Below are 27,453 nucleotides of genomic sequence, written 5' to 3'. Positions count from 1 at the left end.
AGCACCTGACCGATCGGTAACAATAGGGTCGACCACCTTGGTTGTAATATCAATAACTACCGACTGAACCTCTAAAACCCCAGGCTCAATCGGAGTGACAAAAGGTGTTGAACCTTACTCTTGAACTAGAATATTTATCGGCACAGAAGAGGCATTAAATAGAGGAGGAATATGGATGTTTACCTCAAGCTGAGTTCTCTTTCAAGATGAGGTGATTTCACCAGACTATCCATGTCCGGTTTTGGCAATGCTATTGGTGCTAATAGTAGACTCAACCTCTGATTTGAGTCATTTTGTAGACGCGAAACGGGTGGAGGTGTTTATGTACTTTGAGCCGCCCATCGACTTTCTGCCTGCCGATTTCGCACCGGAAGTTTTACCACCATTAGACTACTTTCCGAAGGCCTCGGAGTTAGACTCCCTGGCTTTCTTACTCCTGATGATATATCGAGTAATAGTGACAGAGGACAAGACCTTGTTAGGGTTAAAAGAAGTACCTAGACTGGTGGGCACATACAAGTGCTTCAATATCCACTTTATCTGAATTGAGAAGCCTAGACTCCTTTTTGTGTGGGGAGACACCATTTCGCATAGGATTTTGAACAATACGGATCCTTAGTTGATGTCTTCACCCCTGATTATAGTAGTCATCATTTTGAATTTAAACTGGGTGATTAAATCGAAGGCTCCTCCTCTTTCCTGGAGCGCTTTAGCAATGATATCACAAAGAATGCGATACTCGCACTTTAGTTTATTTTTCTTTCCGTTGCAACTAACCGGGACATCGATTTCGGAAAGATGGGATTGTATTGTAGACAATACATTAGATAAAATCTCATGAGAGAAGTCCATGCTCTTTTGTCAGGAACTTCATAATATTAGCGAACATTTCTTCTATAAGAGTGAACTCCGTATCATTCACCTTGGCATAAGTGGAATCATCGACGAGCTTCTCCGATTTGAAGAATGCCCGTACTAATTCATCTATAAAGGGGCCTTCCAAGAACTTTTTGAGGTCAGAAGCTTTGATATATCTGAATAGCGTCGCCATCTTTGATATTCTTGATTCATAGATGGACTCGAAATCCACCTGCATAGCATTATTAGAGAAGGCATTGTCTTTTACCATAGCGGTAATCATAGAAGAACAAAAGAATATTGAGAATATTTTCTAGAGAGAAGGTAGAGCGAAAAGGAAATTTAGGATTTGCAAGAGAACGTGAAACTAAAATTTTGGCATGCACTCTATATTTATATTGATTGAAAAAACGTGTTAATCTCTCTAAGAGATAGTGAACCGTCACTTTAATAACGCATGTTTTCCAAGCGCTTTAAATGAAAGTCAAAAAGCACCATTTTTGAAAGGCAATATGTATTTCCAAGAAGAGTTCATTATGATTTAATATATTAATCATGAATATTCAATAACGGTCATTTTAATAAATCATAAATTAAAATAACATTGATAATAAATTAAATTAGGAAAAAATTGCTTACTAGCACATAAATTCATTAAAAAGAAATTTAAATAATCGGTTCACAAATGACGGAAATTTAACAGCAAAAACATTTCCCCACCCCTACTTGACCACATCAAAAAAATTAAAAACGAATTCTAATGACTTGGGGACCCTAGGAGAATATTCTTCTTAGCCTTTGCTCTTTCTACCCTAGTGATGTAGTCATAGACTTTTTCATTGGTCAAGACATAGGAGGGTTTGATGCGAATTCTGGGTCGAACACGAACATCGATATCAAAGAATAATGTGCTAAGTTGAGCAACATATCTGGTTAGCATTCTTTGAGAAGAGATCATTCTTGCTAAGTTATCAAAAATGACTTTTAACCAGCTGATTGGGATACCTCTGGTAATAGCCACCATCAATTCAAATTTCCTTTTGGAATAGACATTTGTAGACTCTTTAGTAAGAAAAGATTTTAAGATGATATCGTTGAGTAGTGAAAACTCAATCTTCAGGGAAAACTTGATCCTATGAGTTTCTACACGAACTGAAGTGTCAAAAAAGATTAGTTACATCTCATAGATAATATCGCTTGGATATGGGGGAAATATAAGAATCCTTCCATTAGAAGTTCAAAGAAACGGGCAAAGTCTTCTTTAGAGAAGAAGAATTCTTCTCCTCTTACTTTTGACAGGACATAACTCTCTTTAACCACCCTTGCATTCTCAAAGAACTCAAAGACGACGTCTTCGTAAATTACAGATGATCCCTCGAGAAATTTCTTCAATCCAAAATTCTTGAGGGATTCGAACATTGAGGTTTTATGTTCATCCATGACGAAGAATATAGATTCGAAATCGATGATCAAGGTGTTACTAGCAAAGGCCTCCATTTCTTGATTTTGAGAGAGGTGAATGCTTTTAATTTGTGAAAGAGAGTTTTAGATCGATAAAGGATAGAACTTAGAATTATTTAAATGAATTTTGAGACGTTTCAGATGTGTAGGTTAATCACAATAAAGATATTATTAAATAAGGGGGTGGTCATTTAAAATTCATCCTAAAGTCCACTAGGCAAAGGAAAGTAATTGTTCCTCATGTTAGTCATTTTTTTGAATATTGATAGACACGTGTCTTCAAGATTTTTAAGATATGACTATTTAATTTCTTAAAGGAAATATAACGGAAATATAATGACAAAGATAAGACATCTGTCCCATTTTGATTCGAAGATGAGACTACCAAAACTTTCATGTAAATAACAAATTATTTGTCTACATATCCTGTATTTAAGGGATCGGTTATTTAAATTTGAGGAAAAACCGCTTTCGCATAAAGAAATAATTTAACCGAGCGGTATTTGTTCAACTTGTAAATAAACGACCGACTTAAGTTCCAAGTTGCTTAAGTTGTTCGGTTTGATCTACAGTTATTTCAGTCTAATGATCTAGTCGGTTTCAAAAGGAGAAAACGTTCGGTTTTATCTGTTTGATTGATTTATGAAGTCATTTTCCCTCTAAATTTATGCAAATAGATATTTTATGAAATCATGCAATCAAAATTCTTTTGAGAAATGAAGTCTTATCCCTAAATTTATGCACATTATTTTTATGAAAACGAATGCAATAAGACTATTTTGAGAATCTAGGGCTTCTCCCTTAATGCATTCCGTGATTTTTATGAAAATGAGTGCGGTAAGAGCATTTTGAAAAAGAGAAAGGTTCTCCTTAAGTGCAAGCTATATTTTAGAAAGTTCAGTTAAGGTCTAAAAGACCAAAAATATTTCTAAACTAAGAAAACTTAGTCTCTTGGAGTGGCTTGGTGAAAATCTCGGCCACTTGTTGATCGGTTGAGACATATTCCAACCGGATATACTTCTACACCACATGATCTCGGATGAAGTGGTGTCTGATATCTATGTTCTTAGTTCTTGAGTGTAACACCAGATTGTAAGTTATAGAAATGGCGTTGGTATTGTCATAGAAGATTAGGGATTTCTCATCCTAGATATCGAAATTTTTAAGTTGTTGTTGAATCCACAGTAACTGCTAGCGGCAAGATACTCTACTTCAGCCATATATGTTGCAATGGAGGTTTGTTTTTTGCTATATCAGGAGACAAGTCGATCACAAAAAAATTGACATGTTCCACTGGTGCTTTTCCTGTCCACCTTACAGCCTGCATAGTCTGCATCAAAGTAGTTAATCAAATTAAAACTAGAATCCTTCGGATACCACATTCCCACATTTTAAGAGCCCTTAAGATATTTCAAAATTATTTTATCAGATACATAATGAGATTATTCAGGATTAGCCTGAAATCTCCCACAAATACCAATATAGAAGAGGATATATAGCCTGCTTACTGTTAGATAGAACAGAGAACCAATGATCCCACGATAGTCAGTGATGTCAACGCTTTGACCATATTCTTCCTTATCAAGCTTGATCGATGAGCTCATTGGTGTTGAGGCAAAAGAGCAACTATCCATGCCAACTTCTTCAGTATCTCCGTTGTGTATTTCTCTTGGTTGACGAAAGTGTTTCTTTCAAGTTGACGAACTTGAAGGCCTAAGAAGAAGCTTAGCTCCTTAATCATGCTGATCTCGAATTTATCTATCATCATTTTAGAAAACTTCTCACATAGCTTAGGGTTAGTTAACCCAAAAATAATGTCATCAACATATATTTAAACAAGTAAAATATTAGAGTCTTTTTCAAACTTGAACAATGTCTTATCAACATATCCTATAGTGAAATCATGATAAAATAGGAATTTAGTAAGAGTATCATACCAAACTTTAAGAGCCTACTTACGACCATATAACGCTTTGTCTAATCTAAAAACATGACTTATCAAGCTAGGGTTTTTAAAACCGGGAGATTGATCAATATAGACCTCCTCATTAACTATTCTATTAAGAAAGGCACTCTTAATGTCCATTTGAAAAACCTTGAAGTTTTTAAAAGCAGTAAATGCTAGAAAAATTCGAATGGTCTCAAGTCAATGCCTTCCTCTTGTCTGTAGCCTTGGGCCACTAGTCTAGCCTTGTTTCTCGTAACCAAACCATCTTTATTAAATTTTTTGTGAAAGACCGATTTGGTTCCAATGACAGATTGATTAGCTCGTCTTGGAACCAAATGCCATACTTTGTTTCTTTTGAACTGGTTTAGCTCCTCTTGTATTGCGAGGATCCAATCTGAATCAAGTAGTGCATCATCAACCTTCTTAGGTTGAATCTGTGAGATGAAATTAGAGTTCGCATACTCATCTAACGATTGATGTTTGGTCCTAAGAGGTGCAGAGGGGTCACCTATTATTAGCTTAAGAGGATGGTTTTCTGTTCTATTTGAAGTTTGGTCCCGAAATTTTTTTTCCGACCGACCGGTTATTTGATCAAGATTTGATAGATCAATTGGTTGATCAAGATATGACCGACCAGTCTACTCAGATTTATCCAGACTGTCGGTAGGCTGACCGACCAGTTTGCTAAGATTTATCCACACTGTTAGTAGCCTGACCGACCAGTTTGCTTAGATTTATCCAGACTGTCAGTAGCCTGTTGAGTTGTGGTCTGGTCTTACAAAATTTTGACATTCTCAGTCGTCTAGTCAAAAGTAACATTTCGGATGACCTGGACTTCATCTTTACTATCGGATTGTAGATTGACATCCTCCATTCTGTTATACAAATCAATGGTAATAGAAGTGTAACTTTCTACAAATTCATCAAACACAACATGTGACGATTCTTCAACAGTTGAAGTTTGCTTATTATACACTCTATATGTTTTACTGACTAAAGAGTATCCTAACATAATACCAACATCATATTTGGCGTCAAAAGCGGTTAGATGACTCTTTCCATTGTTATGAATGTAATACTTAAAGCCAGAGATTATAAAATACTTAACATTAGGAGTTTTGCCATGGTAAATCTCATAAGGCGTTTTGTTAAATCTTTTATTAATCATTGACCAGTTTTGAGTATGACATGATGTGTTAATAGTCTTTACCCAAAGCTTTTAAGCCACTCCAAAGTTGGTTATTATTGATCTAGACGTCTCCTTAAGGGTTTTGTTTCTCCTTTCAGCCAAATTGTTTTGCTGTGGAGTTCTGGCACTAGACAACTCGTATCTAATACTAAACTCCTCAATGTAAGAAGACATAGTCCTATTAGTGAACTCAATACCCCTATCACTTATAATTTTATTAAGGCTTACTGATTTTTCAATTTGTAATCTTTTAAGCATTTTAATCAAATTAAGAGTAGCTTGATCTTTAGAAACTAATAAAATAAACCAAGTAAACCTAGAGTAGTCATCAATAATTACTAAGGTATATTTCATGCCTTCTAAACTGGTTACCTTAACTGAACCGAAAAGATCCATATGCATAAGTTCTAAGCATATTTCAGACTTAATGTTACCTTTACTTTGAAAAGTTGACTTGATCTATTTGCTCAATTGACAATCAGAACACACTTTATCTGTAAAAAAACTTCAATTTAGGAATCCCTTCAACTAACTCTTCAGAACAAATAGAGTTAATAGTCTTAAAGTTTAAATGATTAAGTCTCTTATGCCAAAGTTAGTTTTGATTGTTCTTAGCTATCATGCAAATAGGATTATGTGATTTGTTTTACCAGTTGACCTTATAACCATTACATGTTCAATGCCCTGTCAACAGGGTACTTCCCTATTGATCCTTAACTAAGCATGCTTGCTTATGAAATTTAACAATATATCCTATATCACACATTTGACTTATACTAAGTAAGTTATAACACAAATTTTCAACAAGTAGCACGTTTTTTATAGTAAGGTTACCATGAACAATCTTACCCTTACCCACAGTCTTATCCTTAGAGTTATCACCGAATGTGATTCTTGATCCAGATTCTTGCACAATGTTATTTAGAAGCTTGCAATTTCCAGTCATGTGCCTTGAGCATCCACTTTCCAAGTACCATTCTGAATCCTCCAGTAATTTGACATATTTAACCTGCAAATAAAACTATTTACACCCTTTCATACCCACATTTAATTGGGTCCACGGTTGATCAGTACTTTGGGAATCCATATTTGTGTTATTTTGATGAATCTCCCAGTTTTAGTCTTAATAATTCTACATGCACTAGTCTTGACATCTCTCTGTTTGCCTTTTGATGAGTCATAATATTTTGAGAATGAGTTATGATAATACCTCTTTGACTCCTTGTCATGTTCATGTCCAGCCGACCGGCTGGCTTTCCTTCTCTCAAGATTAAGCCACTGTAACTTGTCAGTTTGCTCCACATATTTTAGTTTCTCTTTAGTTACTGACTCATTTGCATTGTGACTTGCTTGAGTGTTAGTTGAGGTACCTTTGACAAAACTTATGAAAGGATGTTTAGATTTCTTGGGTTTCAACTTCTTGCATGTCTTGTCTGGGTTGTTGTTGTCATAGCCTAGTCCAAATTTTCAGTTGGCTGGCCTTTGATGACTCGTCATCTCGTTGACCGCATCCCTACACTTTGTCTATTCCATAATCACATAGTTGGTCAACAATTGAACTATCTTCTTGAACTTCTCATTCTCTTGTTTTCCATGGTCAACAATTGAATTATCTCCTTGAGCTTCTCATTCTTAGAGGATAATTCATTTATTTTACCAGTTGTGTTTTCGGGTTGAGTTGAAGCGAAAACAAACAGTTTCTTGTACTCAATGACCATATCATTGAGTGTAGTAATCAAGTCGTCTCAAGTGAACTCTTCAAAGGAAAAGTCAAATACCTCTTCAGCATTGGCTATGAAGAATTTTACTTCTTCATTATCACTATCACTAAATTCTAAATCACTTTGAGTCCACTTGATTTTGCTTTCCTTAGCCAACATCGCTTTCTGATCCTTATTGTGTTTCTAATCAGCTGGCTTCTTATCATCTCTCCTTAGCTTTCGACATTCCGACTTATAGTGACTTAAAGTATCACAATTACAACAATGGATGTTAGCCTTGTGATCATTGGAGTAGTTGTTGTTGTAGAAGGTGTTGGGTTGAGTCTTCTTCATTAATCTGCCAAATATATTGACAAGTAGGGCCATTGCATCTTCACTGAACTTCTCTATTGTCTTGATGGGTGCAGGGGTTGCTAGCTCCATAGAGGACACTAATGCTCTAGTCACGTTCGAGGATGAAGGCTCATCTTCATTCCTTGAGTTCATCTCAAACTCATGAGCTTTCAGATCGTCGAACATGTCGTGAAAATACATCTTGTGAAGGTCTCTAGACTCCTTCATCACCGTTGTCTTAACATCCTATGCGTTGGGAAGAGCTTTCAGCGCCTTGACTATGATTTCTTTGTTGCCATACATCTTTCCCAAAATGGAAACTTCATTGACAATTCTAGTGAAGCGTTCGTCAAATTCGTTTATCATTTACCCAGGACGCATTTTGATGTTATTGATCTTCTAAGTGGCAACCTTGATTTTATTCTCTATGGTTTGTTCGTTGTCCTCATTGAGTTGAATGATCTTTTCCCATACTTCCTTGGCGGTGGCGCATGATGTGATCTTTGCGAACATGATTTTGTCAATAGTTTTATACAGAGAGTGTTTATCCATGTTATCAAGGTTGTTCTTCCTTTTATCTTCAGTTGTCCACTCGCATCTCGACTTTTCAATCTTCATTGGATCTCCAGTGATAGCATACCACATGTCATCGTCTTGTGAAGCCAAATACACATCCATACAGAGTTTGCAATCAACAAAGTCTTCACTACGAAACATGGGCGGCTGGTTGGAAGAAGACATGATGATATTTGAATGCTTAAGAATAGAAACCTTGCTCTGATACCACTTGTTAGGATCAATTACAACAATAGAGACTAGGGTCTAACTATGTTGAATGTTTACACACTTTGTTTGATATTAACTCTATTAAAAGTTAATATATGTTTCTATTCTTCGCAAGTCGTCACAAACTCTTGAACGAAGTTTAAGTGCGAAAATTTTTTTTAGACTTGAAGTAGAAGGAGAATGGGATTAAAGAGAAATGAACACATGTGACAAGACATTTTATGGATGTTCGAAGTAAAAAGCTCCTAAGTCACCCCTTCTTCTCAACCTTGAGAAGGATATTCATTAGAAGATTTGGTTTGAATACAACACTTTTAAAATCCAAGTCGGACAACCATGACTTATACACTACCTATTTCTAAACTCCTAGCACACAACACGTTGTTGAACAGAAGCAAATTATGTCAACTTACAATACCCTGAAGACTCACACAGAATAAAAAGTATGCAATACGACTTTAACGCTCTAGCAAACTTGTAAGCGTTTAGGACTTTGAGAGCTTGAGAGAGTTGTGAGAAAACCGGTGTTTAACTTGTAATACGGTTGTAGAAGCAGTTAATAGTTAAAACGGTTTTAGGTAGTTTAAAAGCTTGTGTTCTCACAATCAATCGGTGTCATCCGTAAAGCAGACTATCCTCTATCTTCTCCTTAAATAGTCAAGTTACAATGGACATATAACCGACATATTTACTTCAGAGGACACTTGTCCTAACTTGATTAGTTGAGTTCTAGGAAAGTACATCATAGAAGATTCTCTTTCATCGTGTCTATACATGGATGATAGTAAACCCAATATATTCATTAATGGGATTACGATGTACGAGGAACGTACAACTCAGAGGGTTTGACTTGTCTTGGTTCATATCAGTCTTTTATAGGTCTGATTTTGTTGCCTTGTCAGAATGCCCATAATAAATTCTTAATTGGGAGTTAAGATTGATCAGGTACAGGAAAGCGCTTACCCAAAATACCGAACTTGAAAAATACCGGAAGCGCCTTGTGTAGAACCAAAGTGGTAAAATATCGGGGACACTTAGTATAAAACCGAATTGGTTGTTACCGGAGATGTTTAGTATAAAACCGAATTGATAAATTACCGGAGACTGTTATCCAAAAACCGATTTGGATAAACTACCGGGTGCGCCTCTTGATTAAATACTTAACTGATATAAAACTGGAAGCTCATCAACTACCGGACGCTTCCGATAAAATACCGAATTGATATAATACCGGAAGCTCACAAACTACAGGACGCTTCTGATAAAAAACCGAACTGATATAATACCGGAAGCTCATAAACTACCGGACGTTTTTGATAAAATACCGAAACGATATAATACCAGAAGTTTCCAATATAAAACCGATCTCATATAATACCGGACGCGCTTCTAATATAAAACCGAAGTTTAAAATACTGGATGCGTGTTAACATAAAACTGATCTTGTAAAATACCGGACGCGCTCCATCAAATACCGAAAGTATATAAAATACCGGACGCTTCCAATATAAAACCGATTTCATATAATACCAGATGCGCTCCATAAAATAGCGAAGCGTAAAATACCGGACGATTCTTTTATAAAATAAAACTTATAAAATACTGATTTGGAGATAAAATCGGAAGCGCCTCTTTTATAAAACCGAAGTTTGATCAAATGCCGGATTTGATCAACTAACGGAAAACTTTCTTTTCCGGTTTTCTTCAATCTGCATAGAATTAATTTAACACAATTCAGTTCTTTATTTATACACTAATAATTAATACTTTTATTTAACATAATTGTTTTAACAGTTCTTTAAATAACGCACAACCCTTATACATGCTTAGGGACGGAAGAATAATCGGAAAAAATAAAACATGATACAGCCGATTTTCAAAAGCCAAATTTATAAGTATAGATCGTTTTTAAAACGGGTACATAGAAGCGCCAAAGTCTTTCTTGAGTACCACCAAACTTCGAATTAAAATGAAACTTTGGCTAAATATGTTTGTACATGTATGCCACTTTTATTGATTTTCAAAAATAAATTTACGACTTTATTTTCAAACAAATAATCTTAATTATGTTTAATTAATTTAAACAACGAATTTCTAAAAAATCAATTTGTGATTTGATTGCAACAAATCCCTGGATTATTCAAATTTGAACCGGAATTAATATTTTATAATTAATTTCTGACACGCAAACCGAGATTGAAATGTCTCGAACCTCGAGCTTTCTATGGAAACCGAAACAAAGAGTTTTTGGGGTACATAAGACTTTCGCTAGATAACTTAATTTTTAGTTTCTCATCTCACTTAAAACGAGAGAAATCTTGAGATAATGGTTATTCTAATCTATTTTATGAAATTCTAGAGGAGTTAAGTCAAGAGATTCTTTAACAAAGTTTAACCGGTAAAATATTTTTCTAAAAGGTACTCGAGATCGAGCTTTCCATAAAAATCATCGCACTCCTCTACCAACGAGAACACACGAGTGGGAAATTAGGCATGAGGATTATATCAATTTCGACGTACAAATCGCCCTAAAGACGGGATTATATTTTGAAGTAATGATAGGGGAGCGAAAAAAATGTAACGAATGAGGCAGTGAATGATGTGGCATTGTACATGTCTTCATAGAAATAGGATGCATATTAATTTCTCTTTTATTTTAAATTAAACATGTCACCCAATCGCATTTAATAATTTATTTCTCTTAATTTTTTTATTATTTAAATAAATTATTTAATACTTTCCTCTCTTTAACTTTATTATAAAATTATTATTAATATTCACTTAATTTAAAATTGAAAGAGTGAAATTCTTAATTTTCAACTCAAAATAATAATTATTAATATTTATAATAAATAGAATTCAAATTACTAATCTTCTACCTATATAGAAAGAAAACCGTTATATAAAAGTGAAGTTATGTATAACGTGCATTTTAAATATAAATATTATAAGAAAATTAAAGAAAAAAAGAAAAGAAAAATAAGAATGATAAATTTAAAGAAGGGAAATAAAAATTTAATAAATTATAAATATATATATATATATATAATTTTTATTTTATATATTTATAATTATAATTTCATATATATTTTAAAAATATACTTACATTTATATGTTTTATTAATTTAATTTATTCATTCTCCTTATTATTATTCATATTAAAAATATATAAGCAGATTAATTAACTATTAACCCGCAAAAAATTAATAGATGAAAAAAATATTTAATTAAATTAAAAAAATTAATCATATTCATATTTAACTTCTTATTTTTTTATTTATATATTTATTAATTTTTCCATTAATTTTAAAAATATATAATTAAATGAATTAATTTAAATATATAATTATAAATTAATAGAGAAAAAAAGAAAAAATATATATAAACAAAGAGAAGAGAGAGAAATTATTAATAAGAATAGAAGAGATAAATAAATATTTTGAATTAGTCTTAGTTATCAATCCTAAACATTTCAAACATTACTACACTTTCGGTTAAAAAAAATTCGCTCTCCTATCATTACTCTATATTTTGTCACACAAACAGGAGAAATTTGATGAAATGCATAAATGGACCCCGCTTGATAATCTTTGCAAAATGGACCTTTTTACCCTAGGAAAAGTCTATAATACCCTTGCGTGCCTGATTTACTGCTCAATTACGAGAAATGACATTCACGCATTTTCATCTAAAACGCGTGAGTTGATTAACGCGTTTTAAATGAAAATGCGTGAATGACATTTCCCGTAAATGGAAAGTCGAGAAATGCAACTCACGCATTTTCATCTAAAACGCGTTAATCAACTAACGTGTTTTAGATCAAAATACATGAGTTGCATTTCTCGTCATTCATCGTATATATATTTTTTTGCCATAATTTAAAACAAAACTCCATTCACGATCGACTCTCTCACTTCCCCCCCTTTCCACTCCGACTCTACTCTCAAACCCTACTCCCCTGAAGACCACGACCACGACCACGAGCAACAGCTGACGACGACCACGACCTATTCGTTCTCAAAATGGGTATATTTATTTTATGTTATTTAGTGATTATGAACAATAGGTTGGGTTATATGAACAATAGGTTGGTTATATTATAGTATATCTAGGTTATATGAACAAACACATGTGTATTATGCTCACTCATTGAGGAGGAGTTTGCTGGTATGTTTTAATGGAAATACAATGCGCCAAGAATTGTCCACAAGTTTGCTTCAATGGACCTATTGGATAGGAGGTTCCTATGCCATTAGATTCATTGAAGTAAACTTATGGAAAAGTTGTTGTATTGGATTTCCAGAAACTCTACTAGAAAACTCATCGGTTATGGTTCTAGAAAAGTTGTTGTATTGGATTTCTTGTAATGTTGTTGAACTGTTTTCAATTGCAGCTCAAGTACTTCTTTACTTTGATGGAGAGTGGAAAACTACGGATAATGTTACTCATTTTTCCCCAAGAACAGCGGTATAATTGTTCCCCAAAATTGTACTTATGCCCAATTACTTGATCTAATCTATTCTTCTACTGATGTTGACAAATCTAGATATGATTTATTGCTTCAAGCCTAATATAATGCTTCTGGTATGAATGTCATATTTTCTTATATTACTGATATAAAAAAAGATGTGGATATGGAGTTATTTTTACATGAAGCAATATCAGTCCACAATCGCACTCCATTGTGTGTATCCTTAGTAGAGAAGTAACTACATCCAACAAACCCAACTCAAGAAAGTGTAGTGGGTTCAAAAATTGATGATCCTGATGTATTCCCGAAGCGTAGAGAGGTTTTCTTTGAAACTGAAAATGACATTGAAGATGAACCATATTTGCGTCTAAATGAGGGGGATGATGATTGGGTTTCTATTACCCAACCTAATAGTGTTTCTTGGGTTGCTAGTACTAGTTCTTGGGTTCCTAGGATTGGGTTCCAACCAAACTTAAGTGATTGGGTTCCTAGTAACATACCTGACATTGAAAATCCGATACCTGAGGCATTAACTTTAGAAATTGAAGTCAGTTCGTTGTTTGAGAATGAAACAGAACTTCAACTGATGTTATATAAATATGCGGTGGCTAATCATTTTGAATTCAAAGTGGCGAAGTCAAAAAAACATATTTGGGTGGTGAAATGTTTGGATCCGAATTGCTAGTGGAGATTGTGTACTGTCAAAGGAAAATCTTTGGAAATGTTTGAGATTCGAAAATTTGTAAAAGATCATACATGTTCAATTGTGTGAAGGTGAGAGAATGAAAGGCAATAACCATCATGGGTTATTGGGGAATGCATGAAGAGCAAGTACATGGACCATCACCATGACCACATGCCTAAAAAAATAATGGAAGACATACAAACAACTTATAGAAAAAAGATGAGTTATAATAAAGATTGGATGTCTAGGGAATAGACCCTAATGGCGGTGCGAGGAACTATAGAGGATTCCTATGATAAATTGTCATCATACCTCTACATGTTGGAGATGAATAATCCGGGTACCATAACAGACATACAGACGGATGAGCATGGCCATTTCAGGTATATGTTCATGTCCCTAGGCCTCTCAATTAAGGGTTTTAGAACTAGTTATCGTCCTGTATTGTGCGTCGATGCCAGTTTTCTTAAGCATAAGGTTGGAGGTCAACTGTTGGTGTCTATAGCATTGGATGCAGATGAGCAACTATATCCTGTTGCTTTTGGCGTGGTTGATTCAGAAAATAACAACTCCTAGACATACTTCATGCAATAATTAAGAGTGGCAATTGGATCAGTTCAAGATCTCGTCTTCGTATCCGTTAGACACTCAAGTATTGCCAATGTATTGTGTTCAGTTTTTCCAGAAGCATATCACGTGCATGCACATACCACATTAAGATGAATATAATGGACAAATTTAAAAATGATCAATGCCACGTAGAATTTGAATTGGCTTCTCGTGCATACACCGTCCCAATGTTTAATTTTTTTTTGACAAGATCAGAATTAAGGACTCTCGTATAGCTGTCTATTTGGTAGATATTGGGATTGAGAGATGGAATCGTGCATTTTTCCCCAGTAAACGATACAATCAAATAACAAGTAATTACGCTGAGAGCTTTAATAGTCAAAGAAGAGAAGCTAGAAAATATCCCATATCAACCTTAACTGAATATTTGAGATTCAAAATACAGGATTGGTTTCAAATTATAAGAGATAAAGCGGATAATCACAAAGAACGTTTATCTCAATATTATGAGAAGTTCTTACGTGAGCAAGCTGAGAAAGCTAGACTATATAACGTCAATTTACTTAACCGATTCGGGTTTTATGTGCATGACGGTGAATCTCATTTTAATGTTAACTTACACGCAATGACTTGTAGTTGTAAGGTATTTGATTTATCTGGTCTTCCTTGTACTCATGCCCTAGCTGCTACCCGTACACGAAAATTGGATCCCTATGAGTTTTTCTCAAGGTAACAATTTCATTTTTAATCATTATCTTTAATTTATCTATCTAACCAATTGCTCACATGTTTAATCGTTATTTTTTCAGGTAATACTCAACTCAAATCTGGTTGAATGCATATTCGGAGACATGTTATCCTCTTGGGGATGAAAAAGAATGGGATATTTCGGAAATTATCAAACAATGTGTCTGCCTAAAACCACCTATTAAGGTGAAGAAAGGGCGACCAACAACAAAATGTAGGTCATCCCAAGGTGAGACTCTTGAGATTCAAAGACGATGCAGCTCATGTGGCGTTTAGGGTCATAACATGGCAACATGCAAATCAGTTATGCCTGAACCATCTACTGCAAGAGTATCATCTCAGCAGCAACATCAACCATCATCTCAACAGCAACATCAAACATCATCTCATGTAAGACTTTTTACATATAGAGTGAATTGAATGCAAAATAGTGTTCAATTCTAAGTGGTTAAAGATTATTTAATTATTTTTATATTTAATTTTAATGAAAGCAGGACCCAAGGAGCTGAAGGAACGCATGCACGGGCAGAGGAAAAGCAGTGCTGCATTGGTTTATTCTTGAAAACCAAATGTATTGTTAAATGTAAACTTATTTTGGACTTAATAAAAAACAGAGAGAAGCCACAAATTGTCTAACTATTTTTATATTTGATTATTTTGGACTCATTTTGGACTTATTTTAAACTTAATTTAATGGAATCTTAATTATTTTTATATTGTAGAATATTTCTCTTAAAGTAAATAGAGAGAAGCCACAAAGTGTCCATCTAAGTTGGTCATGCTAATGACTCAGCTCGTTGAACAAACTGTGACTCACGCATATTGTAATATGTGTGACTCACGCACTTGAGTAGTAACTGACGCATTTTGTAATATGCGTGACTCACGCATATTGTAATATGCGTGAGTCACGTATATTACAATATGCGTGAATCATGTTGTAATATGCATTAATAACTCACGCATATTGTAATATGTGTGAGTAATAACTCACGCATATTACAATTCAGTATTACACAGCATGTTAGGTTACCAGACTGCCCACTTTCTAATGATGATGATAAACAATATTCAACATTACACAACATGTTACAACAATAATATTCAGTATTACACAACATGTTCAACAATATTCAACATATTACAACTTCATGGCTCTAAAACTTAGTGGAACAACCTGACTGCCCAGTTTTCTCAATACAATTTCATCTTATCTGATATGCAATATTCTAGACCAAGTTTAGCAGTCAGGTACTCTATATACATTAATACAAAAGCGCCACAGTCCCCACTTATTATTGCTTTTGGTACTTCTGGATGTGGGATTCTACGAAATCTTAAAGTCTCATTTCTCATGCTAGGATACCCGGCCATTTGACTTCAGACAATGCTTTATGAAGGAAGAGCGGCTACATTTGACACATGTGTATCATGAATTCTGCAAAACGGTCGTCTTTGAAAATTGACGGATCGCAATCATAAACATCAATTCTCCATTCTTTCATTCGTAGAACACATAGTGCCCAGTGCTTGAGGTCGAGGTTGAGGGGGAAGTAAATGTCATCAACAGTGCTCCAATTGAGCATATGTCTATCTTCTCTACCCCAATAGTACAAGTAAAAGGATTCGTCAAAAGAATGTCCTTCTGGTTTATCAGGGTCAGCCGAATCAGCAACAAATTAGTCATAGTGTGCTACAAACAAAGGGACGAAATGACAATCTAAGATGGTAAAATCCTCCACGTACGTCTTAGGGTAGGTGAATGCTCTTTCTCTTAGCATATCTAATGTGGCATTGATCTCCACATCAATTAGCCATTTACGTGTACAGAGCTCCAACATTTTACATTGACCTCTTTTCGCCAGCTCTTTGATCATAGTTGTCTTTAGTTTCGGATCAAACTTCGCCATAGGATCGAAAATGATTGGATCTTCTTTAACCTTCTTTTTTGGACGAGGGACGGTGTAGGGACTAAGTAGAGCTTTCGACCTCAACCTCTTTCTCTTAAATTGGATGTGGGATGTATCGTCCAATTCCACTACATCCTCCTCCTCCTCCACCTTCTGCTTCAACTTCTTATTCGACACCATGTCTTCCTTCTTCTCCACAAACAAATCATCGTCCACCTTCTTCTGCACCAACTTCTTATTCTACACCACCTTCTTACTCGGCACCTTGTCCACCTTCTCCACAAACAAATCATCGTCCACCTTCTTCTGCATCACCTTCTAATTCTGCACCACATTCGTCTTCTGCACCTTCTTATTTTGCACCTTCTTATTCGGCACCACCTTCTTCTCCTCCACCTTCTCATCCTCAATCTTTCTTCTCCAAAATCTCATCATTGGATTTCTCATCAAGCACATCAACTTTCAACATAAACCCATCATTGTTCTTATCCTCCCCTAGCCCATCCTAAAAAAAAGCAAAATGATTGAATTATACCATATGTGAGAAACACACTATTTGCGATAAATAGACCATTTGCGAGAAATAGACCATTTGCGACAAATATACCATATGCTCGAAATACACAATACATACCTCAATATCCTCCACCTTCTCCTCCACCTTCTCCACTACCTTCCCCTCCACCTTCTCCTCCACCTTCTCATCCACTATCTCATCCTACAAAAAAAATTGATTGAATTAGACCAAATGCGAGAAACACACCATTTGCGAGAAATTCAACATTTGCGAGAAATACACCATTTGCGAGAATCATTGTTCTTCTTTATCCCATCCTACAAAAAAAGATTGAATTAGACCATTTGCGAGAAATACAGCAATTGCGAGAAACACACCATACATATCTCAATATCCTCAATCTTGTTCTCCACAATCCCATCATTCACCAAATCATCCTCCACCATATGCCCATCCTAAAAAAAAATTCTTTAGTTAGACACTTTGCGAGAAACACGCCATACATACCTCAATATCATCAATCTTCTTTTCCACAATCCCATCATTCACCAAATCATCCTCCACCATATGCCCATCCTACCAAAAAAACAAAATGCTTAAATTAGACCATTTGCGAGAAACACAGTAATTGCGAGAAACACGCTATACATACCTCAATATCATCAATCTTCTTCTCCACAATTTCATCATTCACCAAATCATCCTCCACCATATGCCCATCCTACAAAAAAAATAAATGCTTTAATTAGACCATTTGCGAGAAACACATCAAATGCTAGAATTAGACCATACCTCAATATTATCATCATTCAATAAATCCTCAATCAACACATCATCATTCTTCTTCTCCTCCACAAGCCCGACATTGTCTTTCATCTCCACAAGCCCATCATTATCATCATTCAACATATCCTCAAGGAACACATTCACCTCATCCAAATCTTCCTCATATATCTCCTCTAAATCTTACTCATCCTTGTCTTCCTCACTCACCTTCTTTTCCCCCTCTAGTGTGGTTGATAATATGTCAAACTCTTGTTGTAGTTGGTTTAACATATCTTTTATGAGATTTATTTCAGTTCTCATTTCAGTTTTGAATTCATTTAGCTCCTTCGTAAGTTCATCCAATCTACATCTCCATAGAACAAGAGTTGTTGGTGTTGGGTGTAGGTTGTGGGTTCTTCTACTCGTGGAAGGTTTAGCTTTGGCAGGAGTAATTCGTCTTCTCTTCTTCATGTCAGGTTTATGAGGAACTACATCTTCAATATCTCCAAATTTCCTCTTTCTGCAATCAAGATAAAAAAGACATCATAAACATTACCACCCATATCTTCAAAGTCCTCCCCAACATATAAGATCTTCTCTTCTTCAGACAATTCCATCTTCTTGACAATTTTGCCTTGCAGGGAAGTGTGAAGATTATAGGCGGTGCTCTTCTTCCTGGATTTGTACTGTATTATACTTGGGCAGACAAGCTTTTACGCTTGAAGCATCGTTTTACTTACAAGATTAGGGACAAACGTTTGGATAACCTTATAGGTCCACACTTGTAAGGCTAGTGCGAACCCATATACGGTATAAGAAACATCGACATCCTTGTCTTTGTTCTTCTTCCCCATGGCTTTCTTCTTCTTCAGATAGAGGAACCTGTAGCGATTAATGTCCTTGGTCAAACCCTTTATGGTTGCTCTAAATGAAACATTTTCCCATGGAAAATTGAGGACAGTGTCGATGTGATCGACCATGCTGAGGAGTTTGATATTTATTATCCTCTGTAGGTTAAGGGCGGAGAGATATTGGGAAACTAAGTATACCAGCCCCAATTTCCAAGAATCTTCCTTATTAGAGCAGGACACGGATTTTGAATGAAGGATTGTTGTTCTAACAAGTTGATTACTTTTAAAATATTTAACAACCAAAGGTGGAGATTCTTCAACCTGATTGAAAATGGTTTCCTCCGCAGGGAATCTCCCAAACTTGAGGCATGTGACCAATGCAAACTCCTTCATCCCAAAGCACAGCTCTTCTCCATTCACGAGGAACTTCATCTCCATAGAATATGAGCTGGACTTCTTGAGGAGTATTTGGTGTATAATTGTTATTGATAACCGCAGTAACGGGTACCCTTTGAATAAGAATCTGAATTGGGTTTGCTCTATCCTTTCCGTTAGATTCATTGAAGCAAACTCGGTGGCAATTTTTTCGATATGGATTTTCCATGAGACCCTCCCAACAAACTCATGAATTTTGGTGGACTCCATCTATAAAACAAGGAACAACATTCGAGTAAAAAATTCCAAAAAATTATAATTACCTAAACTATTTCAAATAAGACTACATATTCCCACCAAAAAGCTCACCGCTACTGAAAGACCAGAATTGTTTTGATATGTAAGGCAACCAATATCATGTTACAACTAGTTGTCCTATTAATTTTTAATGATCCAAAATCACTAATAGAATTAACCATTGAGAAATGCTTGCAAATTGACACTTCTAAGTATATTAATATGAAAAACATAATATAACAACTCAAGCAACATCAAAGAATACACGAAAATGACATTCCTTAACAAGAACATAAAAATGCCATTTCTCGTTTGTTGATATACGAGAAACATAACAAATGCCATTTCTCGTTTATTAAGAACACTGAAATACGAGAAATGGCACAATGCTCGTGAAAGAATAAACGAGAAATACATGCATGCAGAATAAGAACACTAATATAATACTCGTCATATACCCTAAAAGCATATACACACATATACACACATAAACGAATATAAGCATGAACCCTAAAAGTTAAATACATGAATATCGATCAATATAAACGGTAGAATATACATCGAATAAAACATTATAGATTAAACGAAAACCTAAAACTAAACCCTAAGCCCTAAACTCACCTGAATATATCGAAGAGACGGACGGACGAGGGACGGATGACGGACGGACGACGAACGATGATGTTGAACGAGGTTGATCGATGATATTGATCGAAGTTGGAATGGAAAGTCGATAGTTGTAAAGACAAAGTTTTGGAAGTCGGGGTGGGAGAGAGTCGATCGTGAATGGGATTTCGTTTTAAATTAGGGGAAAAAAATATATATATACGATGAATGACGAGAAATGTCATTCACGCATTTTCATCTAAAACGTGTGAGTTGATTAACGCGTTTTAGATGAAACGCGTGAATGAAATTTCCCGTAAATGGAAAGTCGAGAAATGCGATTCACGCATTTTCATCTAAAACGCGTTAATCAACTCACGCGTTTTAGATGAAAATGTGTGAATCGCATTTCTTGTAATTAAGCGATAAATCAGGCGCGCGAAGGTATTACAAACTTTTCGTCGGGCAAAAGAACCCATTTTGCAAACATTTTCCGGCGGGATCCATTTATGTATCCATTTCATCAAATTTCCTCATAAACAGACCACAAATAAAGTATACAAATCTTGTTACCAAAATAGATCAATTTATCATGATATATAAGATAACTAAAGAGTAAAAAATATATTTAAAATAATACAAATCAAAAATTATAAAATTTCATACGAAATCCTTAAATAAAAATAAAAAAATAGACAAAAAAATCATTTTTATAATAATAATTGTTATATATATATAAATAAGAAATTTATAGTTGTTTTAGATTGATTATTTTTAAAGAAACTAACAAACTTAAAAGCAGTATTATTTCAATTAATTTATGAAAAGAATGTTAATTTTATGTATCAAATTGAGTCAAGTGTCAAATTTATCTATTATGTATTTAAAATCTATTTATATATATTAACTTGTTAGAAGTAGTCAATTTTATTAAAATTAACAGAAAATATATAACAAACGTTAAAATCTATATTCAGTATTCCTTTTTTAATCTTCACCATTTTAATTATTTTTCTCTTCGTACAAATCATAACAAACACTAAATAACTCTTCTCTTTCATCCCGCTTTTACCATCGTCTCCCCAACTTCCCCAACTTTTACAGTGGTCTCCCAATCACTCCATCCAAAGCCTCCACAATTTACAGTTAAACTGGATATCTCCTTTATCGTCATTTTATTCAGGTCTACTCGGCTTCCACCTCTTGGGAGCTTATTTAGGTCAATGAAACTTCTATCATTTTCTCGGCACCTAAATTCAATCACATTCTTCAAATGACTGATCTGAAACTATTTTTTACCATAAAACAAATTATATTTCAATGATCAAAATATGTCATCCTCGACTGTCCAATAATACATCTTCCTACCGCATATCGCTCTCCCCTTTCACCAATACGCCATCCTCCCAAAACAAATCCAGAGTGAAGACATTCCCTCCGTGACCATGGACTGTATGAGAAAAGTTAAAAGTTGGGACCCTCTCAAGCGCAAGCTCGTTCATTGCGAGCTGAGCAATTCGGTAGTCCAACAAGTGCCACTCCAATTCAATCAAATTTAAGAAAAACAATTAACGGACAATGTTTTTTCCCAATTGGTTGGGGGAGGATTCGAAAACAACGATTCGGGTTAGGCTGGGAGGCTTCTGTCACATCGACAAACATTTAGGATTTTACTGGGAAAGACTTCGGTCACAACGATAATGGTTTAATGTTCGGCTGAAACATAATTGAGAAAGACTTCGGTTGGTTGATGATGACGGTGAGAGATACAAAGAAAAAAAGAATGAAGTTAAAAGGGTTAAGAAGTTGGGATATGAGAATGATTGATGTTTGTTTATGTCTTGTTTGAATAATGAATTGTGAAAAAAATGAGAAGTTAAAAAAATAATTATAAAATAACAGCTTGACAAAATTTTAACCGGTTAAAATATTTCTCTTAATTGAAATAAAATTGACACATTTTGACAAGTTAATATATATAAATAAAATTTTGATACTTATTAGATAAATTTTACGATTTACTCCAACTTCGTACCTAAAATTGACATTCTTCCATTAATTAAATTGACATTCTTCCATTAATTTATTGAACAAAACAAAAGCAGCACACGTGGAGAAGGACCAAAATAGTCATCAAAACTGTGACACGCTCCCTTGTTCTTCTTCCACACGATCAACTACTTGATTCAACAACATCAAGTTATCAGAATTTCTAACGGAGCAGTTAGCCCTGATCTCTCCATCTCCTCCAGTCAACACACTAACCTGCCCCATCTTTACCATAGCATTCGCAAATTTGTCGAAAAACAAATCTTGATTGACCGCAAAATCTGTGACAATCCCCTTGGTTCTGGTGTCGGTGTAGAGATCCTGGTCGGAGGTCAAAAGGCCCTGGCGGTTCATAAGATCGACAAAGTATTTGTTGTCAAACTTGTTGGGGGATCGGATGTCGAAGTCTGCGGTGTTGTCGGTGTCGGGGGCCGGGCAGGTGAGTTTGAGGTTGTTGGCAAAGGTCTTGTCCATGATGGGGTCTTGTGTCGGGTAGAGGCGGTTAGTGAAAGCAGGGCAATGGCTGATCCCAATGGTGTGACCACCGGAGAGGGCAACGGAGTCAACAATGTCAAGGTTTTTGGCGGCAAAACGGGTGAGGATGGTGGTGGTGTTAGCGGTAGGACCCACGAGATTGGCAAACGTGGCGGCCTCGGTGGCGAAGTTAACCCCATCTCTGCGACCCAATGGGAGATCATAATCTGGTCCACCGGTCTGCCAAGTTCCAAATGTCAATTAATTATTAGAAAATAAAAGAAAAGTAAGAAGAAATCATGAAAGTAAAAAACTTACTAGATAGACAGAATCACGGGCGGCTAGAGCAACAATATCAGAGCAAGAGACGATGCGGCCGCAGTCCTTGTGGACACGGCGGCGGAGGTCATCGATGATTTTGAAGGCTTGTTTCCTCAAGGTCAAATTGGGAATAGCGCTCTTTTCACTTGGCCCACCTGCTGATCCGTCAAGAAGCACGGACCCATCACATCCCTGAACAAAACAGTCGTGGAAGTGGAGACGAAGCAAGCCGGCAGCTTGGCCTACATCATCTTTAAAAACCTTGGTCAGCTGTTTCCTGACAATGGATTCCAGCTTAGGGCAGGATGAGTCATAGAAGTTCCATGAAAGCCCAGGAGCAGCAGCGGTCGCGGCAGCAGCAGCAGCTACCAAAAGCAGGAACAGGAAGAGAGAAGAAGAAGCCATGTAATGCAAATGCAATTAGAGTTAATTGGTAATGGAAAGCGAGTGGGGGAAGACAAGGGAAAGGATGTGCCTATTTATAACCACACAAACACTATGAGCCTCCTCTAGTACTAGTAGTGCGTTCTGTAGTGGGCATGAAACCAATTTTCTTACATCTTTCCTTTTTTTATAATTATAATCGGAGTTAAAATTATTAATCCCACTAATTGCTTATTTAATGTTTTGGCATTCTATACATAAATGATGATACTTAGTGGCTCGTTTGGTCTTCATATGAATGATTAGAGTTTCATTTTTTTCTGTAGAAAAGAAAAAAAATATATATATATATATATAGATTGAGTTATAAAAGAGGGAGCAAAAATTTTAAAATATTTATTTATTTCTCCTATTTTTTTAATAATTTCATTTTTTCTCTTCATTTATATATATATTTTTATCTATTAATTTATAATTATATATTTAAATTAATTAATTAATTAATTAATATATTTTAAAAATTACTAACTATAAAATTTAATAAATATATATATATATATATAAAAGAATAAGAAGTTAAATATGAATATAATTAAATTTTTGATCTAATTAATTATTTTTTGTTCTATTACTTTTTTGTGGGATTAATAATTAATTTTTTTATGTATTTTTGATATGAATAATAATAAGGAGAATGAATAAATCAAATTAATAAAATATATAAATGTATGTATATTTTTAAAATATATATTAAATTATAAATATAAATATATATAAACTAAAATTAATTATATATATATAATTTATTAATTTATTATTACTTTTTTTAATTTATCATTCTTATTTCTACTTAAAAACTTATTTTTTTTATTTAATTTTCTTTTAAGATATATATGAAAAATTCACATTCTACCTTCTAATATTATAAGTTTCTCTATATAATGTTTTATATATATTTTTTGAATTTTATTTATTATAAATAATAATAATTTGTATTTTGAGTTAAAAATTAAGAATTTATTTCTTTTAATTTTAAATTAATTGAATATTTATAATAATTTTATAATAAATGAAAGTGAGAGAAAATATTAAATAATTGATTTAAATAATAAAAAAATTTAGAGAGAGAAATTATTAAATGTGGTTTACTAACATTACAATTTAAAATATAAAAAATTGATACGCATATTTATAAGGTGACATGTTCAATACCATATCATACCATATCATTTCCTTCCATATTTGCTATAATTTTTTTTCGCTCTTCTATCATTACTCTTATATATATATATATATATTAAAATAATTCATTACATCTCATTTTCTTTCATATATTGTAGACTCTCATTTTATCTGAGACATATGAGATTTTTATAGAATTTTTTTTAAATTATTTTACTAAAAAAAATTAGATTATTTGAGATTTTTAAATTATTTTTTGAAAAATTCAATTATTTAAATTTTTTTTGTTGATTAAATAATTTTAATATTTTTGTATTTAAAAATTAAATAATATATATAAAGTAAGAATTTTTAATATTTTAATTAATAAATTAAGTGATTAAATAGTTAAAAATAAATAAATAAATAAATAATATGTGAATTTAAAAAAATAACATCAAATGCTTTTATTAAAATGGTTTAATTGTTATTTGTTGTCGAATCTTAGTCACCTCACATTTGAGTTCTGTAATACAATTTGAGTTATTTAATACTCTCTTTAAATTCCTTATTTTAAAGTAATATTTTTTCTAATTAATTTATTATATTGGTAAAAATAAAATTTGTTTTTCTTATGAAAAACTAGTATGACACCTACGATCATGTCCTTTTACTTATTTTCAAAACATTTTCAATAGTAATTGAATCCTAACTATGATTATATGTTATCTATCATTAAGATAGCTCATAATTCTTCTATGGTGGGGCATATAATCCTGTTATCGAGGACAAAAGCTCTTTTGTTGGTGTTCCACTTTTGCTGCATTTTCATCATGAAGTTAGAGTTTACTTCGTATTTCAGGAAACTCGTGATGGGGTGGAGACTGTAATCCTCGAAGAACCATTGATTTTCACGAAATTAGTTTGTCCAAGGGAGCGTCTCGATATCCATTAGCATGGACATTGTGGATGACTATGATAGTAGAATAAATGAAGTATTGTAATTGTAACAACAAAAACAAATGCATATGCAAATAACATGACCTATAGATAAACATCACGTAAGGTTTTATATATATTCTTTTAAAAATAACTTTCGATGTTATATTTTTCAAAATTTCGGAGTTCTTAGGGTTTTCCAGTTTGATTATACTAGGCTTCTAACTTTTGTCGTTTGTACAAAAAGGGTAAAACTTAAAGCTCCTCTTGATGAGGAGCAAGTTCGTCTACAACAAGTGGATGTGACAGAGACTTTACTTTCTACTCTACTTGCTGAAGGTGGAATTCATCCATGATCTGGTCAATGTAGTCCTTTATATCTTTGAAGATACCAATCTTGAATGAATCGTTCCGAAGCTCCATATAGTCGGCGAAGTCATTGTGTACAATTGGCCTATCTATTGTCACTACATAGTCATGAAAGGGAGGCATACCAACTTCCCCGGACTGTTTGAACAATTCACTAATGTAATACGAAGTGATCCATTCGAGGCCCACAAGTACAATTATGGGCTAGTCATTCATCAGATAGACTATTTTCTTGATACCGTACCACGATAGAATTTCTCGAATGGTATCGTTGTCGTAGATGGGAAGCTCTAACTTAGAATTCTTGAGGCGTCGAGTTTGGAGGGCGGCATTTATTTCTTTTCGTAAAAGTGGAAGAGGTATGCGCTCCATTTTCTCTAGAAGCCATACATAGAGGATGGTAGGAGCTCCTCTTTTATTGAGAGAGTATGAATAATAATATTTGTTGAAACCCAGCAATGTCTCAACTAGAATGATTCCGGTGGGATCTTTATTCCCAGCCCTAAGATGATAGGTCATTTCCAAGATTTTCGAGGGAGAGAAATTATTCGAGGGAGTGAGAAGGAAATGAGCTAACATGATTGTCATAGTGAGCAAAGAACTGCCAAAATTTAGCGAAATTTCCACGATTTGGGTTTCCATATTGACCTAGCGAGGAAGATCCAAGTAAGAGTGACATGAATATTGAATGTCGCAGTTCTCGTGTAGTCTAGATCTTCTTGGATGAGTTGCCTAAGAGACATAGATTATGTGAAGGGCTTGAACCTTATTATGTTTTTGTTATTAATCATCATTATGGCTTTGAATTCCTTGATGGCTGGGAAAATATGACGATCACCCAACATGAAGGCGCGGTGCACCGGATCCCATTTGTGCTGCATCTTTATCATTAAGTTATGATGGAGTCAGAAATGAGTGTAGTTAAAAGCAGAGTCGATCCCAAAGGCGTGATAGTATCATTCTGAATCATGGAAGTGGTGGGCCCACATGAACAAATTCTCGTTTTCTAGTAAGACCATTCTACGATGTATAATCAATTCTAACAAACATGTCGTTCGATTTTGATAAAAGAAAATATACTTAGAGATGTTTAGTATATATTATATATGTATGCATGTATAAAAAATAAGCACATACTAGATCAACTTGTTGCGATGTTGTTGTTTGGGAACGTCCAAACAACGTGTTGGGTTTTGGGCTCATATTTTATTAGAGTTTATATATTGTAATGAGTTTTAAACCTTTATTGGGATTATGAGTATTAGCTTAGTCTTTTTGACTTTTGATGTATTCCTATAAATAGAGACATTGTAACATAGAGTTACTTTAACCATTATTCCATAGAAAATCAATAGAATTGACGACTTCCCGATAATGTAGGCATTGTTGACCGAACCTCGTTATATCTTGTGTTCTTCATTATTTTTTACCCTTTTATCTTTATATTTTCTTTTATCGTGTGTTTATATTAGATATTTTCTCATCACAACGGTTGGGTAAAGTAACTAGGTTTTGTGTACTAAAGTTTCTATCGAGGTTTGGGTTGGACTCTCTCCCTACCATCACTAAGGTCCTATCCCGAAGGATGTATTAAAGACGATATGGGGAATCCACTCTCTATTCCTAGTTTTTCCTCACGCAACATCTCTTAGTCATAAACTAGTAT

General features: G+C 34.3%; 1 protein-coding gene across 1 annotated transcript; it reads right to left on the bottom strand.

The window, feature by feature from the left end:
- Positions 1–22,136: 22,136 nt before the first annotated feature.
- LOC124942630 (peroxidase 12-like) lies at positions 22,137–23,365 on the bottom strand. The gene is made up of 2 exons (XM_047483169.1): positions 22,932–23,365; positions 22,137–22,853 (listed from the first exon to the last, which is right to left on the bottom strand). The coding sequence occupies exons 1-2, from the start codon at positions 23,337–23,339 to the stop codon at positions 22,224–22,226; spliced, it is 1,038 nt and encodes a 345-aa protein (XP_047339125.1). The 5' UTR covers positions 23,340–23,365; the 3' UTR covers positions 22,137–22,223.
- Positions 23,366–27,453: the final 4,088 nt, after the last annotated feature.

This window comes from Impatiens glandulifera, chromosome 6 (assembly GCF_907164915.1).
Source record: "Impatiens glandulifera chromosome 6, dImpGla2.1, whole genome shotgun sequence".
Classification (NCBI taxonomy): domain Eukaryota; kingdom Viridiplantae; phylum Streptophyta; class Magnoliopsida; order Ericales; family Balsaminaceae; genus Impatiens; species Impatiens glandulifera.
Note: the sequence above shows the minus strand (reverse complement) of the source record. Positions and strands in the feature narration are given on the sequence as shown.